The sequence below is a fragment of the Zosterops lateralis genome (assembly GCF_965231275.1).
Source record: "Zosterops lateralis genome assembly, chromosome: 5".
Taxonomy (NCBI): domain Eukaryota; kingdom Metazoa; phylum Chordata; class Aves; order Passeriformes; family Zosteropidae; genus Zosterops; species Zosterops lateralis.
Window position 1 is genome coordinate 66,309,938 of NC_139766.1, and position 16,413 is coordinate 66,326,350.

General features: G+C 42.6%; 1 protein-coding gene across 3 annotated transcripts in view; it reads right to left on the reverse strand.

Moving 5' to 3' along the window:
• Positions 1 to 13,735, reverse strand: part of LARP1B (La ribonucleoprotein 1B) — a 27,235-nt gene extending 13,500 nt beyond the window's left edge. For all 3 annotated transcript variants that reach the window (XM_083861183.1, XM_083861184.1, XM_083861185.1), the window contains exons 1-5: positions 13,185 to 13,735; positions 5,902 to 5,963; positions 5,107 to 5,166; positions 3,122 to 3,290; positions 1,632 to 1,772 (exon numbers count right to left, since the gene is read on the reverse strand). In XM_083861183.1, coding sequence (XP_083717309.1) covers positions 1,632 to 1,772; positions 3,122 to 3,290; positions 5,107 to 5,166; positions 5,902 to 5,963; positions 13,185 to 13,410 — 658 coding nt within the window. In that variant the 5' untranslated portion in view covers positions 13,411 to 13,735. The remainder of the gene's footprint in view (positions 1 to 1,631; positions 1,773 to 3,121; positions 3,291 to 5,106; positions 5,167 to 5,901; positions 5,964 to 13,184) is intronic.
• Positions 13,736 to 16,413: the final 2,678 nt, after the last annotated feature.

Genomic DNA, 16,413 nt, shown 5'->3' on the forward strand with positions numbered 1-16,413 from the left:
AGGGCAGAGGGGCAGAATCCCCTCCCTCCCCTGCTGCCCACGGGGCTCTGGATGAGCCCAGGACACATTTGGCTCTCTAGGCTGTGAGTGCCATGGCTAGGACATGTCCAGCCTCTGCTCTACCAGCATCCCCAAGTCCTTCTGGGCAGGGCTGCTCTCCATCTGCTCATCCCCAGCCTGGACTGACACCAGGGATTGTCCTCATCCAGGCGCAGGACCAGCACGTGATCTTGTTAAACCTCATGAGGTTCCCAAGGATGAGTTCCCAAGCTTGCCCAGGTCCCTCAGGGTGGCATCCTGCTTTCAGGCATGTCAGCTGCACCACCCAGCTTGGGGTCACCTGCAAATGTGCTGAGGGTGCACTGGATCCCTTTGCCCAACCCTTGATGACAGGATCCCACAGCAGTGGCTCTCTGGAGTCTCCCTTCTGCCCCTGGCAGCAGCTGCCAAACATTCCCCTGACTGCCCATTGAACAGCAACTGTCCAAACCAGTCTCCAGGGACCTTGGCTTCATCCAGCCCAAAACTTAGGGACAGGTGTAATTCCTACTTCACTCGTGAGAGGAATTTTGTGAGAGAGGGTTTCATTTTCTTTCTCTTCTCCCAGTGCTTGCAGAGACTTCCATGTTCAGTCAGTCACCTTTGCTGAAAGTTTCCCTAAGTTGTAATTGGATAGTCCTTCAGATGCCAGGGGGACCACTTTGCCACAGGAATGCCTGGGGATACAGCCCCCACTAGATCAAATTGAGAGATGCTAAATTTTACAAAGGACTGACTAAAGACGTGTAGTAAAAATTGTATTAAAAATCTTGGTTTGGCAACGATTTTTAGTGAACCCTACAACCACACGTGCATGCTCATACACTCAAGTCTTGTCAAATAAGACTCTGAATTGACAGAGAATATAATCTGTATGTGTGTGGTTTTCAGTCATTTGACCATCCTAAGGAAAAACTGCTGAAGGAAGTGATAACTGGTAAGAATCCTACGACCACCTCTATCCATTCATCAGTCATCCAGATCAAACTCTCATCCATGTTCCTAAAATTCCTAAAATTACTCCATAAATTCCATATCAATAGCAACCAGTACTTACTATAATGAGCAAACATTCAAACTCTAAATGTATATTTCAATTTTAAAACTTAAACCAACCAACTTTGTCTCAGCCCAGGATTTCTGCCACCTAACCAGCTGTGTTCACAACACCTGAGAACCAAAAGAGCAGCACCAGTTGTGGTGTTAGTGCAGTTTTTTGCAGAGCTGTTCTGAGAAATAGGTCAGGGAGCTGGGGGAATCAGTCCAGCTCGAAGGAAAAAACAACATCAGTAGAACTGCCAAAGCAGAGTTCAAAGTGTAGCTCCACAAGCAACTCCTCTGGTAGCAACAAGCTGTGGGAATAGCAGCAGAGCAGAAACCTTCTGAGGCTTTTTCCAAACTTTCTGCAGTGTAAAACTGTGGGACAAGGTTGTGTAGGGCACCACGAAGAGGAATATATATAATAAACTGCTGGTCACTGGCAAATATAAACACCAGGTTTCACCTACATTTCAACATAAACTGCCAGCTCATGTGATATTACACTTTATTTGCCACCAACAGTAAGTACCCAGAGACTGAGAACTACTTACTTCTTGCCTCATTCCTTCTGTTGTTATGAGGTATTAACTTGTTTGTTTCCAGCACAAATCTGGAGCTTCGAGAGCCTGCTCGGTCTTGACTGTCTGACCTCACGTCATCCAAGTGAAGTGGCACCCATTTCTGCTTGTTACCTTGAAAAGTTAATGTGTTACTCTTAATTATACTAACACTTCAGCTCCTGAAAAGACTCTACAGAATTTTCCTTGTAAAACTAGCAGCAGTTAATTTCAAATTTTAACAAGCAGGAGAAGCTTAACATTGAAATTTTAAGATATTACAAATGATTAAATAATAAATGCAGTAAGCAAGAAATCCTGAAACTGAAATGTAACCTCACCTAAGCTTCAAATATAAGAAATAAAGGCAAACATTTTATTAAATTGCTTTTTAGAAGCTCCATGATCAAGAATTTACAGCTATGTCAGTGTTAAATACAGACAGTAAATTCCTTGCCATATAATTTCACAACTTGTATATGGAACTTTGAGGTAAAAAATAACATATAAAATTAACTGCCACAATAAAGATTTCAATCACAAATCACACAAATTTTCCTGAGAATTTAGCTGTAGTACTGCAGATATTCAAAGTTCATTCAGATGCATCAAAAATTACTAGCAAAGCTTTATTTTGTTTTATTTGCAGGCTGGCCTAAAGTAACCACTAACAATTTCTTCAACTAGAATGTTGATTAGTATTGTGGACTTCATTCTTTTGTGGCTAAGAAATATAAGCAAGTATATAAAATGTCTTCTCTGCACTGTTGGGGGGAAAGAAAAGCACATTTTCTCTGTGGAATGCTTTGCTTTAGATTTCCACTTAGACAGAAAAAAATAAAAGTGATATAAGTTTTTTTTTAAATATATATATATGTATATAGGAAGATTAATAAATCTGAACAGCAAAGGTCTTTAGGATCTGGAAAAACACCAGCAGGGAAGCAAGACAAAAACCCAGCTGATCTTCAAATAAACTTTTTCTGCTGTTTCTCCAGCCTGTTTCAAGCTCCTGACCAAATGAGATATAGGTTTGCTTCCCATTTTTAGTGTAACAAATTGGCTCAAAAGGAAGCAAACAACCCGGTTTAGTTTTCAAATGATCACTGCAATGTGCAAGCCAATAGCAGAGCATGAAAATGGAAGTGCTGGTGTATATGCAGTAACACACACACATCTATGTATTAAATTAAATTAACACAGTGCTACCTATTGAGGGAAAAAAGATATAAGAGACAATCTTCCAGAAATCATCAGAGCTCCAAGGACCATCAACAGGGCACAAGCTGCTTTTCCCCCAGAATTCCTACCTGACTGAACAGAATGCTCCAAACCCTGAGGGAGGCAGCCTGGCTGAGGCTAGAATATATTCTATATTCACCCAGCAAGTGCAAAAAAGAGAAGTTTTATCCAGTCAATCAACTGGAATCGATGCAGCTGTATCAACAGTGCATTACTGCATTACACACAGTGCCTAAACTCACCTTTTTTCCTTTGGTTATTAGTTTGAGCTTCATCTTCACTAGTGTTATCTGCTGGACCATCTGGCTTTGCCTCTGGGTTGTCCTTGATTCCATTATTGCTTTTTTGATCAGATTTCTCCTCCTTTTCTCTTCTATTTGTTGGCTTCTTGCTATGACTTACAGTCTTACACTGTAAGAGACACAGGTAATTATTTCTGGCAGTACAGCTGCTGATAGCAGGAGGTGCCCATTTCCTTTAGCTATTAAAGTTCCTTTTTTTATTACCTGTTCTCAGCCTCTTTAACAGGGTGAACTGTAAGAATTGTCTTGTTTTGAAAAGTCTCTTTTTAAATAGTTTTATTTTCTGCTAACATGACTAGAGCATAAAATGAACTTGTAGATTAAGAGGTTTTGGGTTTTAACAGACATAAAATGGCATTGTGGACAACAATCATGACTGCAGACATGAAAATTTATTGTATAGGAAAGAAAGGAATGTTCTCTAGTATTTACTGTTCAAACTTAAAATCTTTAAAAAGCTGGGCTCACAGAATACAGGGAGGGAGAGAGGGAGGGAGGGGATTCTGTCCCTGTGCCCCACTCTGGTGAGAGCCCACCTGCAGTGCTGCCTGCAGCTCTGGGATCCTCAACATGGAAATATGGACCTGCTGGAGAGAGCCCAGGGGAGGCCAAGGATGATGAGGGAGCTGAAGCACCTCTCCAGTGAAGACAAGCTGAGAGCTGGGGTTGTTCAGCCTGGAGAAAAGAAGGCTTCAGGGAGACCTTACCATGGCCTTTCAATGCTTAAAGGAGCATTAAAAAAGGAGGACAGACTTTTTAGCAGGGCCTATAGCATTAGGACAAGGGGGAATGGTTTTAAAACAAAAGAGTTTCAGACAAGGTAGAGGAATAAATTTGTCACGATGAGAGTGGTGAAACAGTGGCACAGTTGCCCAGAGAGGTGGTTGGATGTCCCTGGGACATGCTGGGAAACATTCAAGGCCGTGCTGGATGAAGCTCACTTGGTCAAGTGGAAGATGTTCCTTCCACTTGGGCTGGCAGGGGCTGGACTAGAAGACCTTTAAAGGTCCCTTCCAACCCAAATCATTCTATGATCAGATAGAATTTCTACCTGCAAAATGGGAAGCTTTATAAACATTCCTGCTAAAGAGAAAGAATTTTCCTGTGTTCTGGAGACAGCTTTGAACCTGCTGGAATACATACAGCAGATACTACAGTACTGTGCTATAATTAATTTGAACACAAAACCTTCCCCTGGATAAATAAACTAAGTTTAACAAACCAAATGTTAATTTGCTTTACACGCACTGCATGAATTTGGACAATTTCCGTTGTAAAATGCATGTTATTGGACCCAAATATTGTGGTTTCCCTGACCAAGAATACAGTAAAAGCACCACAGGGATGCAGCTGCAGAGCTACAGCAGTGAAATGGCACCTCACCATTAGCAATAATCTGTGCTTTCTTCTTGTTTTAAATAGCATCAGAGAGGTCTAAAACACATTATGCACTTGAGATAAAGAGAATGAAAGATAATTTGACAGAATAGATGTTAACTTAAAACCCAGAAGGGGAAAAATATGCCAGAGGAATAAGATAACTAAGAATAACTAAATTGTGTTCAGACAACGGGTACAAAGCGCTCTGAGTCACAAGAGAGGGCAGCACGTTCACAACTCCAAAGGCCTTCTCATGTGTGCACAAACAGTTGAAAAAAGCAGAAAAGGAAATTGAAACTTCTTAAACAGTGGAGTTAAAAAATAAGGCACTATTTAATGTACAAGTCCGTGGCTCATCACACCACTAACAAGTTCCGGTAGCAGTGCAGACAGTTAAGCGCACACCAGCATCTTGAATTACTGACAAAACTTCTACTGAAACCCTACAACATCCAAAGCACATTCTGAGGGGAACAGTATTAAACAGATAAGCCAACATGGTTTTAAAAGAAAAATAAATCCTGAGGATTACAAAGGACACTTACTTCGTTGTTTGCTATTTCGCTCGGGGTCGGCCAGCTCGCAATATCACCCAAATCATCAGCCTGCAAAGGTGACAAACAGTTAATAGTCCTTCCTTGATTGAGCCCTTTTTAACACAGGAAAGATGTCAATCATAGCTCAGAGAGCCAGACTACTCCCTGGAGCAGAGTTGTTAAAAGTAGCAATTTTTAAAAAAACCAAGAGATGCAACGGAAAACAAACACACAACTTGCAAAAGAGTTTTGAGCTCACATCAAGCAATTGTCAGATTAAATGTTGTCTTACACATATGAGATTTAAAGGCATCTACTGCTTAAGGTTTTAGTTTTTGGAAAACCTTAACAGCTATTAACTAACCTAAAAAGGGGGTGGCTGTACAAAATTTTAGGAACTTAATGTTTCAAAAAGGACTTGGTGTCTCCTGTTGTTGTAATGGTGATTTTATGCACATAAAGGACAGTGATCATATAAGATGCAAAGAGGATTTTCAAAACCAATCTAGCATCACTTGTGCTCAAGTGATGCTGTTTCTTTGCAGCCCCTTCACAGTTTTATGCAATTCCACTGATTTTTTACACAAAAATGCCTTTGTTTATCTCTCACACCTACACCAATTTAGCAACTCTCCTAATTTTAATTTCCTTTTTTTTTTTTTAATTTGTCTCTGTGTTCAAAATTGTCTATTACCAAGGCATAACATAACATTTCTGGTTGGAATTCCGAAATACCTTCTATCTTTTTCTAAGAGCAATATCAGCTATTTATCATACTGAATATTTACAGGCAAAAATACAAACCTTGCTGCTTTTTCTTGTCCTGGGTTTTCCTGCTTTTATCACTTTAGTGGAATTTTGTAGTTCTGAAAAGGAAGAAAAACATTTTCAGGTGAAGAAATAGGCTGCACTTTAAACAAATAAGGCAGGTGTGTGTTAACAACTCTGCCAGGCTCTATCATACTCCACCAAAGTGTTTCTGAGGGCTTGATATCAAAATCAATGAACTTTTTTTTTAGTGATTAAAGTCACTAAAGTACATGACTCTGAAAACTCACACTCATAGTAAGTGCAAACCAGGTGTACAAGATGCTGCCTTACTCTGTATTTAAACATTTTCTTCAACTAAGAAGGTCAAGGCTATGTCAAAATGCTGGTATTTTAACCTAACAAGTGGCAAAGGAAACCCTGATATACATTTAATAAGTTCTTCTATTGAAAAGCTATACTTAGAAGGTAGAATTTATGAAACCTATAATTAAGCAAGAAAAAAAGTAGAAACAATTATATATTCCCAAATTCCTAGTAATTCTCTTTTATAAGTAATTACTCTGATACCAAATAGAGTTTAGCCATGTAGCTCAAAATCAAGCCAAAACAAAACAAAGCAAAAAAAAAAAAAACCACAACAACAACAACAACAACAACAACAACAACAACAACAAAAAAAAAAAAAAAAAAAAAAAAAAAAAAAGGAAAATATGAAAAGAGAAAAATACTACTTAGTTAAAGGCTAAAGATTATAATAATGATCCTATCTGATCTCCTGAGCAAAAAGAAACCATCTCTTAATTTTTTTGTGTTAAGCTCAGTGCACATCTCCCCATACAGATGGGAGTCACAACCATTCCTTGAAACTTCTTATTCAGTGTTTTATTGCAAGACAAGCTTGAAACACTGAACGTGTCTGAAATCACAAGTGGATTATTTTATAAGGGGATAACATCACCTCCTCAGCCCTTATCTCTTTCACATCCAGTGACTAATCTCCCTTATCAGGGCTCCACACTGGGAACCCCACCCTTGTGCCCTAGTGACTCTGGAAAAGCTCTGTCTGCTTCCTGGAATACACAGCAAACGTTAGAAGCACAAACTAATGCTTACTCCACATTCCAGGCTAGATTTTAATAGCATTTATGGCCATATAAATTATGAAATTCGTGTGTATGCTTTATACAGCTTGGACATCTCACCGGACACGAATCCAGTGAAGATCCTGACCACCATTTGCCGGCAGGCTTTTGCCTCCCCTACAGATCTGCTTTTTAAAACAAAGACAAAACACAAAACACACATCTCAACTAACTTCAGACTGAGAGCTTTAAGAAGCACACGGTGACCGTGTAACCCTAATTTTCACTTGCCACTAGGCAGTAAACTAATTGCCCTTTTACAAAACAAGACAAACGACTGCAGGGGTGGAGCAGCAAACAAATTTGTAATTCTCTCCGAGAGAACTGCCAATTACCCGTGCAGGTAAACTGAGTGGCTGTAAACACAAGGTCCCTGTCCAATTACCTGACTGAAGCCCTTTTTCCATCTCACAGCACTTTTACTTAAATTGCTGCTGAAGGACTGTTCTGCCAGAACTTCAGCTCTGTGTGTCAGCAGGGCGTAGCGAGGCACTCAGAAGTGCAAGCCCCATTGTTGCTGCACTGTCTTAGTCATGGGATATAATTTATTCCAGGCGGCAGGAGAGGCTGTCTGAACGGAGCAGAATGAGACCCAACTCGTTTTAAGGCATCTCTCTTATCTGAACGGAGTAATCCAAGACTTGGAAGATGCATTTGGAAGCTAAACACAAAGAAAATATTAGGCAATGCAGCGCCTGGTGGATGATGCTCTTTTGGAACTCAAAGGGCTCGAGATCTCATCTCAAATCACCCTGCACTTCCCTACCTGGCAACACCTCCACAAAGTTCCTTGTCCTCCCAAAAGAGCCACGCTCTAAACCAAATTGAACAGGTCCTTCCTGGTCGGCTTTCTGGGGCTTATCACCTGGGAGCTGGGCTTCAGTGTGAAGCATGAAAGGGAAGATAAAGGGGAAGGGAAAACAAGGAGGAGGGCGGGAGGGTAAAAGAACATAACAAGAGATCACTGAAAGGTTCTACCCGGGTCACACCTGTTCTGCTGTCAGGAACAGGCCTAGAGCCACCATTCAGGCATTCAGATAAAAACCCTCTGCTTAACATCACTCTGGGGTTTGGTTTTAACGTCCCATAACAGTGTTGGGTACGCCAAAATGGCATCTTTAGTTTCAGCAGAACTCAACAAGGCCTTCCAAACAAACTATTTCACTTGTTAATTCCAATACAGCTGCATTAAAATGGTTTATCCCGTGGTAGGCTACAAGGAACCTGCTCATTAGTGGCATGCTGTGTTGATGAAAGAATTCACTGATCTTCAACGGTTTTATTCGCTGGGCTTCAGAGTTTGGAGGGTTTGGGAGAAATGAATAAAGTATGAATTTAAATTGCCTCAAGGATGAGGCAGTTTAATTACCAGTGATCATCTTTCAACCACTGAACTCCATGCAGTTGAGATGGCATTCACATGAAAACAGAAATCAGCCTCCAAAGCCATTTTTATTATGGTTCTTCTAAGTTTCCTAATAGACCACATCCTAACAGGAGGTACAGAAAGACAAGGCTGTACAAACATGCCATGGGCAGCACGTCAAGATAAATGGAGCAACAGGTCTGAAAAATGAAAGATGAATTTTAGAACCACCAAAACTGCAGCAATCCTCTGTGACAATGGCAACAGAGATGGAAAAACAGACTGGATGGCTGAGGAGCAGAGTTTGTATGTAAGATCTCTCACCAAAATACTCCTGATCACAACCACAATAGGATCACAAGTAATAGGACTTCAGAAAGAATGGTTTGAAGCTCTGCAAATAAATAGTCAGCAAGTAATTTTTTCTGATGGAAAGGGAGGGATGATATTGCCAATTTCTTCTGAAAGCAAAGTCTATTAATATAGGCAGAATGCATCCTAATTTTTGATACAAACACTGTTTATGCTGTGAGGCTTTCTAGAAAATATTCAGGTTTTATTTTTACTTGGACAGCTCGTGTGTTCCCTTTTGTCAAGGAACAGCATCACATAAATAACAGAAGTGCTTCAGGGAGCAGATAAAATCATCCAGCTCTTCACAACTTAATTGGAGCTTGTGTGTTGAACTTGTACCATATTTTCCTCTCAATGCTCAGTTTGAAACTTGACAGTATATTCCATTTTGAGACAAGGTAAGCTACACTTAAATCTGTTGTTTTAACAGATTTAAGTATTCCAAATGTAACAAAAAATATTCCTTGGAGAATACCATTATTTTAAACCCAGAGCATGGACTTAGAGCAGAGATTCTGCAAAACAATCAAAAATAATCCTAATTACTATCCTAACACTCTGCTCTACAAGACTTCTAGCATTTTATTGCCGAAACTACATTATTAGATTGTCAATCTCCACACTATTTGAGCAATTAACCGAGGCAGTGATGTATGACACCTGCACCCTTCCACCTATTTATGTTCAAAGCCCATCAATTTTTCAATACAACAAGCAATGGAGAGGGGGGAGAATCCACAATACATGATTGATTCACCATACTAGAATTTATTTTCCTTATATTTAATCTCTCGGTTGTTTCCTTAGCTTCCTTCATAGAAAACTGCAACCTATGACTCAATTTCTACCAAAGTTTTCACGGTTAAATGAAGCACATGCCATAGCACAGAGAGGTGTTTCAGTTTCACAACAGGTCTCCAGTTTAGAAACAAAAACTCCAGACAAAAAACAACCACGCTGTTATGAACAGTATAAAAACCAACACGTGCTGTTTTGCACAACTAAGATATAGGCAGCAGCTTTGTAAGGATAATGTTTTTAATCCCTCTAGGGTTGGGGAAAATGTCAATGCTGAAACTTCTGATAATGCTTTGAATAATTTTCAGAATGCGCTATTGAAACACTCCATGAATTCATAAGAACTAACGAGAACACTTGCCTTAAGTATACCCAAAAAATCCGATAATCAGATAATTTATGAATTTACTCATCTAAGGTTTGCTATTCCTAGCAACACACAGTGTATCTTCACTAAAATGTACTTTTACACCCTGTTTTGCTCTCAGACTAAAGCAAATTGATTTATACAACAGCACTACAGTGAAATGGTTCTGCTACCAAAATACCAAACAGATAAAATGCATTCTTTGATGCTCAGAAATAAACACAATATGCACAGAATAAAAGAATGAAGTGTACACTTATTTTAATTAGCTACATCATTTAAGCACATGCTAGTAGGCAAATCCACTTCAACCACTTCAGCAGCCAAGTATTTTGCTTCACTGACTATTTCCATGAATTTCATGAACAATTTTTGAATAATCATCTAATAAATAATTAGAGAGCCACATCAGCTACACAAATCACAGGAAGACTCGAGAACTTGTCATTCAGATTCCCTTTGTGCAACCTCACAAAAAGAGCAGTGCCAAAGGTTTCATCAAACCAAGAGGTGGGAGAACTTTTGAAATCAAATTATATCAACCACTCAATTCTTGGCAAATCATTTATGTGGAGGATGGGAAACTCACAGTTTCAACCTAAAGAAGTGAGGATTTAGTGCCACACATTGGCTTGGCACTACAAGGGGAGGGAGGCACATCACAGAAGCCCCTTCCATCACTTGGCAGCCTCTGCTAAAGCTCACTCCCTCTGACCACGATCACCAGGATCAGAATTGTGGAATCACTAAGGTTGGAAAAGACCTCCAAAATCATCGAGTCCAACCTCTGACCAAACACCACCTTGTCAACTAAACCTGAGTGATTTCTTGAAGCCCTCCAGGGACTGACACTCCACACCTCCCTGGGCAGTGTGTTCCAAAGCTTAACCACTCTCTCAGGGAAACAATTCTTCCTGAACTAGAGAGAAGCCTGTCAATTTCACCAGCAATTTTATACCTGATATGAGCCTTTCCCCACAAGTTAAAAGCAGATGAGGATGTAAAAATAATTCTGAAGTAATTCTGATTAAAAGAGAAGTTTAACAAAATGCTTAGTCAGAAACACTGAACTGTGGTAACAAACACACCATGAAAAGTTCAGGTATGTTTGCACTGGGTGTTTGGTTTACTGTAATGACTAAAACCTGCTAAGGTATCAGAGACAAAAATATAATCACTTGTACTAACAACACTTGGACCAAATTCCTCTGCCAAAATTTTGCATTTTCCCAGTAGTATCAGGTGACATTAACAATTTGTTTCAGTACCAAGAGCCAGGTTTGCCTCTATCACAAACCAATCCCAGGATAAATTGAAAGTCCAAAGATGACAGGCTGGAGCCAATTTTCTCAAGTCTGTAACTATCACTGAACACACCGTAGGTGCATGTCTCAGGAAACTTTTAACAAATTATGCCAGGATCAACAAGTCTAACAGGATCCAGCCACTGCTTTGATGTGAGATGCTTTTACATTTTATTATCCTCTTTACAGATAGTTCTGCATTCCATCCAGGTAGCATTTCTGCTCATCCACTCATTATTTCACATGACTAATTTCCATACTACAACATTCATAAGGGCCTTAGTGTGACAGATTTTTGCTTGGCCAACGTGCAATTAGTTCCTTCCAAACACATCCCTTGTTGCGGGTGGAGGCACCTGGCAATTTCTCCCTTCAAACAGGCAGGAAGGATCAGCTGCTTTGCCTTTTACAAGGGTAACAACGGTGGCTTCTTCACGGTGCTTCTGGTGGTGGCCAAACCAAAACACACACACCCTGGTGTGTGTTCTCTCCACCAGTGCCAGCAATGCTGACTCCCTTATTTGCTCAGTTATACGCCTGGCCACTGAAAATTATGTTCTAGTACAACTCCTCAGCTTAATTATTAATTCCATGAATGGTCAGCACAACTTCTTGCAGGAGGAAAAAAAAAAAATAAGGTTCTCCAAAAGCATGAAATGAAGGAGACAGTGCCCACAGTGCATGAATGCACTGCTTCCTGCCTCCTCCTTCCTTCAACAACTATTTGTGTGCTTTATCTTTGCCGGAAAAGCAAACTTCACAGAGGTGAAGCACACAAGGTGCTAACAAAAGCAGCTTTCCCGGTGCTTCTGATGCAGCACTGTTGTTATTCCTGCCACAGCGAGGCCAAAAGGAGTGACAGGTCCCCTTTCATGTATGAAGCAGACCACAAGCTACTGCCCAGCCAGGCGGATTTTTGGAAGCTCGGCACAAACAGGTACTTAGCAGCACGTCAGTACACATCAACAAAACAGGCCAGATAATAATAAAGATGGGCAGAGATGCTGCCCAAAGTTCTGCTCTTCAGCCAAGTAGAGATTTTGTGGTCTGGAATGTGGCCTCCGTTTGTATGACCTGTATACTTGGAACTGTAAATTATATATTTCTCTTTGTCAAGGAAGAACACGTTTAATTCAAGGATAAAAGTGACCATGAGATCACAAAAAAAGGTTTGTCAGGTGCCCTCGGGAGCAAGTGCTGAGATTGAAATTCTCGGGAAGCGCTGGTTGGAGTACTTATTTTGAGGTCAGCAGTTTACTTGCAGCCAAGAACAATACTCCAAGAAGCTACAAACTTCTAGGAACTCCTTGCTAGCCTAAGCATAAAGCCTGGCAATTTCAAGTTAGGTCCTTAACGACCAGCTCTGTAAAGGCATATGCCCATTCAGTCAGTGTGCTGACTTTATCTTACATGTAGTGATTTAAGGCCAGGAAATTATCCCGTGGCTACTCTCCCTCCCATCTCTTCCTATGTAAACACACCAAATCCCAACAGCCAGCGAACTGCCTGCTTTTATCAGCCCTTAGAGCCTCCGCAAGCCCATTCTGGAAATCAAACCCAAGTAACGGATCGTTCCGAGGGCCTCGCTACATAATTAACCAAAAAAGAGCTGCGGCAAAGCGGCACTTGGTAAAGGAGGCGAAAGGAGACGAGTAGCTCTCTCTCTCTCTGCCAGCGCCAGGGGCCGGCCGGAGGTCACCGCCGGCCCAGAGTGGCCACTGGCAAGCCCCGGGAGCTGCGGCCGGCCCGGCGCTGCTGTCCCCGGCCGTGTCCCCCGCCCCGAGCGCTCCCTCCCGTGCCCATGTATGTCAAACCCAGCGCCCGGCCCGGCTCTGCGCTGCGCACGGGCCCGGCTCCGCGGCCGCCGGCAAACACGCGCTTTTCCTTCCTAAAGAAAAAAAAAACAAAAATCCAAACCAAAAAAAAAAGCCCCAAAACCACTCGGATGGCATCGAGGCGCCGCGCACACGCTCCCGGCCCCGCACCTGGTTCCTGCGGTCCGAGGCGCCCGTCCGGCCCCGCGGGCGGGGAAAGGCTGTCCCGCCGGGCTCTGCGCCGCGTCCACGCGTTCTCCTTGGGCGCCGGGGCTTCCCTGCTCCGGCCGCCCTCCTCCTCCGCCGCCTCCTCCCCGCGGGGCGAGCCGGGCTCGGGCTGCCGGGGCTCCTGGGCCGGCCCCCAGCCCCGCCGCTCCGACACCTGCGCCGCGGACATGCCCGGCCGTGCGCCCGCCGGAGGGGCCGCAGCCGGGGCGGCCGAGGCGAGGAGCCCGCGGCGGGGGAAGGGGAGCCCGCCTCCTCCTCCTCTCCTCGCCGCCCCGCCCCGCGGCCGCTGCCGGCGCCCCCCGGCTCCCCGCTGCCCCGCGGCCGCTCGCTGCCAAGCCAGGGACAGCGACAGCCACCGCCACCCGCCGGGGCCGCCACCACCGCCTGCGGAGGGACGGGCGGCGCTCCGGGCGCGCTGCCTCGGCCGCCCCGGCCCCGCCCGCGCGGGGGAGGGACCCGGGGCTCTCCCGTGCGCCGTGACCTCACGCGGCCGGGAGCTTTTCCAGGCCCTTTCGGACATTTCGGCTCCGCAGGCCTCGCCCGCACCTGCGCGGCGGAGCGGAGGTGGGGAGCGGGAGGGTGAGCGCGTCTCGGGGGTGCCGAGGGGATCCCGCGGGGCCCCCAGCCTCGAGAACGTGCTCGAGGTCCCAGCAGCGAGGGAGTCCCGTATCGTTTAACCTTTCCGACAGGCAGGTACCTCTGCCATCACACCATCTCTCCTCTGCCAAAAATCCCCCAGAAAATTCGGCTCGCAGCAGTAGGTGCGCCCCTTCCGCGCTCACAGGTTATACCCACACTCCTGCCTCTTGCATTATCCCACAAGCACTACGGTCACAGGATGAGGAAAGCCACCACAGCACGACATTAATCGCTCCTTTCCCTCTTTGCCAGCTCCTAGTGCTCCCATAATTCTCCTTGATTACACCTTAAGGCACCTGCTCCTTTCCCATTCCTTTCATTCATCTCTCAGCCGTGTTTTACTCCCTTTCCTACAAAAGGTCTTCCAAAAAATAATGTCACTCCCTCTAATGAACTAAGCAAATTCCCAAACAGGCTTCTATAAAACTAGTCAAATATTTTTGAAGCAGTGCCACAAATAAACAAATTTCATGGATTTTGCAGCAGTAAAACATGTTCTGTTCAGGGTAATGTTGTTCTCTGCTCTAATAAGATCGTGTGGAGTTTTACCCCTTCATAAGAAAAAAAAAAAAAATCCACTGCAAATCGACCAAAACCTCAACAAATTCCCACCCCAGCTGACACTTCAGGCACTGAAACATTTTTAGGATTATTCTGGAACTATGTATCCAGTAGTAGCAGATCAGACCACCTGGTGGAATTCCAGGCCTACCCCAAAGCAAACCCCAGGTGCCTGCTGCTTTGTTTCAAGGTTTTTGGAAATCAATGACCTTTGTAGTACAGCCTTGAAATTAAAACATCTGTTACAATTGTTATGTGACAAGGAGCAAAGCACATATACGTGTTAATGCACATTCCTGTAATTGCAGATTTCAGCTCGAAACATTAGAGGAATTTTCATGAATAGAGGAAAACATCACTCCTGCCTCTAAGGAGAATGATTAAAATTGCAGCAAATCTTCAAACCCTTAGAGGCATTTAAATCTGATTTTATTTTTTATTTTTTTATTAATTTTATATTTTATTTTTATACCAAGAAATCCAATTTTTTTCAGATGCCGTACATTTACTAATCAAGGATGTGCATTCTTGAAAAAAGGAGAATCAGTCACACCACAACAATTTCCATTTCTTTTTTTTGGTCTCCCAAACTCAGAAGTCAAGCAGAGGTTGGAGTGATATGAGAGTAAAGAGGCCCTACCTATGTCACAGGTAAGAAGGGGAGTAACCTCTTTTTTCCTCTTTTTCCCATAGAAATGTTAGAAGATAAGGAAGCAGAGGAGTAGGCCACCTGGGACTTCAGGAATACTACAGTGTAGGAAACTAAACAGAGCAGGAAAAAAACAGGAAACTAATTAAGGGCTAATTACATGGGGGGGGGGGGGGGAAGCACTAAAGTTGATCAGTTACGTGGCACTTGAGAAGTTTTTGTCCATACTTGCTTTGCTAACTCTATAGGATGGGGGTTCCTGCAGACTTTGAGGGATAGAGTGGGGTTGAAGAGGATATAAAAAGCTTTTACAGTTGCTAGGACTCATCCTTCACATTTTGTCCACTTGTATCATCCTCCTTGTTACTTTCTAGCAGTGTGAGTCAGACCTCTTTGGCCAAACTCTCCTTTGGGAACACGGCACTTAAAATGCTCGTGTTTGGAAACGGGGCTGATTTACACCAAATGGAACCAAAATAATAACAATTCTTATTTATGCTTTAGTGCTCTTGTTTTATCTTGTGTGGAAGCATCCAAGCCTATATAGCATGGAACACTGTAAATTCCAGGATTGCATGGAATAGCAGCATTTTACTCATATAGGGTAAAAATTCAGGAGGAATTATATGGTAACAGACCACCCCAAAACTCCTTTCTGTACCCTGTAACTTATCATTACTGCCAAGCTGGCAGAGAACCTGACAGCCTGAGATAAAGAAACTTCCCTGCCCAACCAACAGCAATTCAGATCAACATTTAAAGAAAAAAAACCAACCCAATTAAGAGAAATTAAAAAAAAATACCTGCCTCAAAATGTTAGCAGTTATCAAGCAAAAATAGTATTCCTAGGATCCAAGGATTTTCACTTTTGTACTGTTACAGTCTCTCCATTACAGGCATTTGACATTCCAGTAAGAAGTAGGAAAAAGCAGCAAGATTCCATTCTTTCATGTGGTGTTTCCTTTCTGCAGACCTTTCTGGAGTAATAAAACACAAGTGATCTATCCTTGCTAAAAAAAAAAAAAAAAAAAAAAAAAAAAAAAAAAAAAAAAAAAAAAAAAAAAAATTCTGAGTGGTTCCTTTTGGTTTAGGGTTTTTTTTGGCCTTGGGAAAAAAATTAGAAAATGCTCCACCTGACAAATATTAGATGTGTTCTGCACTGGCAAGTGTAAAAGTGGAATCACAATGGTATCTTAATTAGCTGATACAAGCTTGTTTTCTTTACTAGGTTTCTAGGCATGTAGAAAAACATCAAAGCAGCACCAGTGTTTGTTGTGTAAAGCTTTTATCGTGTCCTGTAGATTACCTGCTCTCCTCTTGCTA